The 6,000-nt window shown below is 41.2% G+C and overlaps 1 protein-coding gene across 1 annotated transcript in view; it reads left to right on the top strand.

Moving 5' to 3' along the window:
- The first annotated feature begins 1,169 nt into the window (after positions 1-1,169).
- The window catches only part of IKZF2 (IKAROS family zinc finger 2), a 105,935-nt gene continuing 101,104 nt past the window's right edge, over positions 1,170-6,000 (top strand). The window contains exons 1-2 of the mRNA XM_084209008.1: positions 1,170-1,215; positions 1,940-2,044. Of these exons, the coding sequence (XP_084065134.1) occupies positions 1,182-1,215; positions 1,940-2,044 (139 nt within the window). The 5' untranslated portion in view covers positions 1,170-1,181. The remainder of the gene's footprint in view (positions 1,216-1,939; positions 2,045-6,000) is intronic.

Here is a 6,000-nt window from a genome sequence, read left to right as displayed (position 1 = left end):
GGTAGCAGCTAGGCAGGTTGAAATGTAAGTGTTATGTGCTGAATGCCTTGGGAATTTGATCTGCTTTATACCGAAGAAGAGCACAGAGAAAAGTATTTATTTATTGGGGGAAAGGCAGGGAGTGGGGGGGGGGGAGGGAAGGAAAGAGGGTTAAGGGAGGGGGAGGGAAGTGGTTTTGGAGACAAGAAGTGAAGCTGCCTGTTTTCCAGTAAGTAATGGAGAAATTCCAGGAGCCAGGGCTAAATATACTTGGCGATCAATACAGAAATGGCTCATTGTGAATAATTTAGCTGCCTGGTGCAGTGAGAGTTTTGAAACTAAAGGCAAAAAAAGAGGCCATGGAAGGAGAGAGGAAATAAAATTTTCCTCTGGTCATGTCAGATTCTTAACTTTTCTACTTAAAAGAACATACTTGTAATTATTGATCTCTCCTTTTTTTTCCCCCCCACAATATATATCAAATGATAGCTAGGGGGTGTCATTCTATACAGTTACTTGGGTTTCGGGAAAGTAATAGCTTGTTCTGTGTCAGCAAAGTGCTTCCAGAAACTTTAAGATTGCTTCACACCACAAAATGCGTGATCTGGGAGTATGAAATGTGATGTTTGGCCCTGTGCTGTGGCAAATAAATAGGGTTAGAGTGAACAGGTGTGTGTACAGGTGTGAGACAAAGCTGGAACAACTGTGTCCAAGGGGAATGGACATGGGAGGGTTTATTTTGTTTAGACCAGGAGGCAGTGTCTTGTAGTGCGTGTGAAAAGAGCAATTGTTAGTAGTATCCATATCCTCAAAGTCTCTTCTGGCTGCAGATAGAGCAGATAATTGATAAAGCATTACTATCCCAGCTTGAAGAAACACGAAGAAAGTCAGGAAAAAAAACTCTCAGATCAGGCAAAAATGTGAGTGGGGCACAGAGAGAGAGGTATGGTCAGACCAGGATGATCCAGGTGCCACCTGGCCAGGAGGCAGCTGCATGTCTGCTTACATAATTTACAGGAAGAGTTCAGTGATTTGCAAACGAGCCCATGCAGTGCACTTGTGTGTTTCTCTAGGCAGTGGTTGCAACAGCAATAAAATGGGCAACTACTTAGGGCTTTAAGTAAGTTTAATCATTTAATGGTTGATACTGACAGGCGTCTCTGAGGGTGTACTTTTCTGCCTTGCAGCACTGCACTTTGACTATGGAAGCAGAGGCTGTTGATGGATATATTACATGTAAGTAGTCATTTTTTTGTTTGATTATTCTGAATTACTTTTCTTTTCCTGCTCTCCTTTGTATAATGCAGAAACCTGAAAGTTTAGCTTCCTTGTGTACAGTGTCTGCATTGACACTGAATTAGTAGCATTTAAATATAAACTCTCTGTATGACTGAGAAATGCATAGGGATGGGTGCATGGGTGATTATCTCTAGGTTTAAATATTTGCTGAGGGTGAATGAACTTTGCAAATTAGAAAGAGTTCCTCTCCAGAAATTCAAACTGCAGCCAAAAACTTTTTATGCCTTTTCCTATGTATTTCTCTTGTTTTCTGTGTGGGGGATTGTGCTTTGTTTAACTGTCAGTTAACCCAGAGCTTTTGGGGGAAGGTCTGTATGGTGGATTACTATTCCAGTCTTCCCTTGCCCAGCCTGGATTGTCCCTGCCTGCTAATGGAAGAGTAATCCTAACTTACTTAAAGCCAACAGCTGGGACAAGGTTTGCCACATGAGTGTGAATAAAAGACTGGTGACAGCAGCATTGAGGGAGCTCTTAAAATCAACCAAATGTTACTTGGGGCCACTGAGAGCCGAGCTCTGACAGACCCTGGAAGACCCCACTAATGAAGGAGGGAAGGGCAGGGGCGAAGGGAGCCAGTGGGTTGTAGTTCTTCATCTTTGTGTATGTCTGCCGAAGAAGGGATACAAACTTAAACTTACGGGGACCTGTGTTGTGCTGGCAGGTGACAATGACTATTCGCCTGAGAGGGAGCACTGCGGCATGGCCATCGACCTCACCTCTAGCACTCCCAATGGGCAGCACACCTCCCCCTGTCACATGGCAGGCAGTAAGTCTCCTCTTAAGCCTGTTTCTCTCTAGCTGAGGGTTGGGTTGGTCTGGTCCTCCTGGTCCTTGGTTTGCTTACCAGGTCTTAGCCACTGCTGTTGGCATTGCTAATAACAGAGGAGGACAGGGAAGATTTTCTCTTTTTTGGGTTCTTGTTCGTGCTGGTGTCTCATCTAAACATGAATGGGATTACTAGTCTGAACTATCCTAAGGTGGCATTTGAGAGCTGGTCCGTACCTGCTCCAGGTAGGAAAACACTAGGGTTGACATGTGCTAGTTTTGTTTCCTCAGGTTCTGAAATCCAAACAGAAATTGTTATTATTATTACTACTATTACTTACTTGGCTTCCTGAAACAGCTTGAAGTAGCTTTATTTGAAAACAAACACATTTTATTTACAAAACTATAGTTGATTTTAACAAACTGAAAGGAGTTTGGTTTAGAATGTCGGGTAGAAACTGAGAGTTTAGTGAGTCTCCACAGAGAGAGTGTAAAGAGCTGATAATATTTATAGAATTATCCTCCTGTTATATATGGGAGGTGGATAAATGTAGTTTTCGCAATTTCATAAAAGCAACAATCTTCATTTTCTCTGTGTGTGAGTGCCCTACCTTGTTTAAGTGTTGGTTACAGTGTTACATCAAGATATTTACCTTAATGTAACCTCTGCACTTAGAGTCCTGAAAAAAATGTAGTGCGCTTTGCTTTCAAGATACTTAGTGTTCCTCTCTGTGTGATACTAATTTTCTTTCTGGTTTGTGTGTACTACAGATACATATTTATCTATTTAAACTGAGGGTTAGGATAATGCCCTACCGAAATCTCTGAAAGAGAGAGCTTCTAGGGTTGCTTGCTTAAAAATGCAGTGTATTGCCTTCAGACCCTTTCTGAGAAAAAGATGTTACTTTCCTTTAAGAATTCTTTCCTCTTGCAAATTACGGGTAAAGCGCAGTTTTATGAGCCTTTAAACTGAGGGTTATTATGAAGATCTCTCAATTATATACATGTTGCTGGAGAATATGATTTCTAATACCGTGGACTGAACTTTATATGACAACCACCCATAATTCAGCATCTTTAGACAATTCCAATTGTGCTGCACTGGGATTCTGATATACTTTATTATGTTGTAAAAGTTTTACTACTCACTTTCTTCATTTTCTTTGTTTCCTTTTTATTAATGGGAAGGCTTCATTGGAAGGGAAAAAAGTATCTGTGTTTTAAATCTTCTTTATAATCTAGACTGAAAACCAAAGTCAAATTAGGAATAAAAAGATCTAGAATGAAGTCATGCAAAAGGCTTTAACACAGTCAGTATTTTCATGTCATTGTGTTAACATTTTCAATGGTTTTTAAACTTCATTAGTTCTTTGCAACACATTTGTATCTGCAGCCTTGGTGAATATCTTATTTTTTAGAGGGGTTTTTTGGCCTATCATAGGTGTCTCAAATGCTTTGAGATTAGGATGTGCTGCTGTTGAAAAGTTAAGGGCTCTGCCTGGGTTTCCCAAGCCAAACAAAACTCAAACTTCTTAAATTTATTGTAATTTATTTACTCTTTGCAGGCTTAGGATTGTTTTGCAGAGAGGCGGCTTGTGCTGCCTTAAGCATGGAAGATATTGATCAGAGGTTGTGGGATTTTGTGGCAGCTGTTACATTGGTTCATTTAAGGTTTTTGGCCAAATCTTGAATCTGGCATGTGTAGGCTAAATCGCCAGGCTGGGCTTTAGAGCTTTCCACCTGTTTTGTGGGGCACAGGAAATCCTTTTAAGGGTTTGGTAACTCAGGGGCCTGCACCTCTTTTTAAAAACTCTTTTGGGTTTTTTTGGTATTTTAAAAGGAAAGATAGAGGTGGAAAAGCTGTTTGACATATTTTATATGAATTTAGTAGCTCCCAGTGGACTGAGCCATCATCCATTGTTTTAGGTAGGGACAGTGGCCGTGTTCTGTTTCAGTTGATTTGATTTCCAGTGGGTTGCTGGAGATTAAGTGATGTTGGCTGCCGTTACAGCAAAGCCCAGGACGTGCCATCCTGGCTGGGTAGGACTTGGGAGTGGAGGAGGTGATACAGGGAGCAGACCCCAAATATTTCACTCCTGGGTTGGTTGCCTGTCGCTGCCAGAAGTGCATGGCCCTCTTTGGCTGTGTGCTCTGGATGTGCACCTGCAAGATAGAGGTCCAAGTTTTGGCCTTTGTTCTCTTCTTGCCTTCCACGGAATTGTTTTGAACCACAGCTCTTAATTTAGTCGGAATTTGTGTCTGGCTCAGAAGGAGAAACACCAAAAGAAGGAAATTTCTTGGATCTGTGCTGAAATGACTGAGTAGTGCTCTCCCAGCAACAGCAAAATTATGTGCTGGATAAAGAGTTTTCTATGTTCATTAGCCCCTGGCAATCTGTGTTAATAGTTCTGTCTGGATTACTGATGTTTTCAGGTTCTATTCCAAAAGGTTTGGGTCGAATATTTTGGCTGCTGCATCCTTTAACCTATTGTCATTTTCAAGTATCTACATGGTATTTGTAGGTTATGGACGAGGATGACACTCAATTTTCCTTGTGAATGAGATGATCCTGAAAGATGAATCACACTAAATCACCTGTCATAGCTAACTGATGATCTTACATATACCTGCCTTTAGCAGAACACTGCATGTGTGTTGGCAGATGCTCTGTTCTAAAATACTTCACTGTGGTTTTATGTAAGCAAAGATTTAAAATACATGTAAATAGTCAAACCGAAGAGGTTGATAGATCATCTCACTTTTCTCTACGGCAAAAGATGAATTAGTGTTACACCTGCTGAGTACAGATGATATATTTACATAGCCCCAAATCTGGAAGTCCAGATTTTCTTTTGATCTTCTGTAGGAAAACTCTTACAAAGGCTGACACCCAGAGCTGGGTGTCACAGGCTTGCTCAATTAACTTTGTGTTGGTACTACAGAGTTCCCTGCATGGCCCTAAGCCCCCACACAGACCCCATCGAGTTCAAGGGAGTCTGTCTTGTTCCTGTCCGTGAGTGTTGAACTGGGCTATGAGTGATCAGAAACCTCCGAATAGGAACTGGCATGCTAATTAAAGGCTAATGGGGAATCCTTATAAAAGAGGCTTTAAAAAGAAATAATTCCCAGTCACCTCCCCACAATGCCACACTGAGTTCTTACTACAGTTATTAGAGATATTTTTTTCCTGTAGGTTAAAATGGACTTAGAGGAATGTATGCTTTAGAAACTGCAGGGGCACAGTTGTTCAATTAGTTGACTCAATCATTGCTTTGTATAGGATGAAGGACACTTCTCTAAGATCACTGGCCTGGTATCATAGGGAAAATAGTAGCAGCAGCTATTAGCATCTGACAGTCAGCGACAAAGGCAATTTCCCCTTAAATTAGAGGCTTGACAGTGGGTGTCCCAGTTAACTTTCTTATCTTTGCTTTCAGAGACAAAAGGAGCCCTTAAATGAAACAGAGTCAGAACAATCATAAATATCAAACCCAACATCTGATGTTTGAAACCGATTAAAATTGTGGTATGCTTTCAGGAGGTGTTTATAGTAGCTGGAAGCATTAGTAAGTTATGAGAATTAATTCATTAAGAGAATAAGCCATGTCGGCTGACTCTGCTGCTGGAAATAATGAGGCGATGGCGTTTTCTCTGTGGTGGGGAACGATCGTGCTGTCTGACGAGATCACTAATTGGGACAGCAGCACTAAGTGGGGATGATTTCAGCAGTGGTGTTTAAAGAGAACTTGGGCAAGGTTTCATTATAATGTAGCCAATGCTATATTCCAAGTGATCAGGGTGGACTGTCGGTTGCACTTTTTTTTGTGGCATCAAAGCCCCAAATCTTTCTTGATCACTTTCATTTTTGAAGCCTGAGTTGTCATACAACTCCTGTTTTGTCCTGAGCAGAGAGTTACAGGTACCACAGCTGTATTGGCGCATCTGAAGGGATAAAGA

The sequence above is a fragment of the Fringilla coelebs genome (assembly GCF_963513975.1).
Source record: "Fringilla coelebs genome assembly, chromosome: 7".
Classification (NCBI taxonomy): domain Eukaryota; kingdom Metazoa; phylum Chordata; class Aves; order Passeriformes; family Fringillidae; genus Fringilla; species Fringilla coelebs.
The sequence above is the reverse complement of the archived record's forward strand: the minus strand, read 5'-3'. Positions and strand labels throughout refer to the sequence as shown.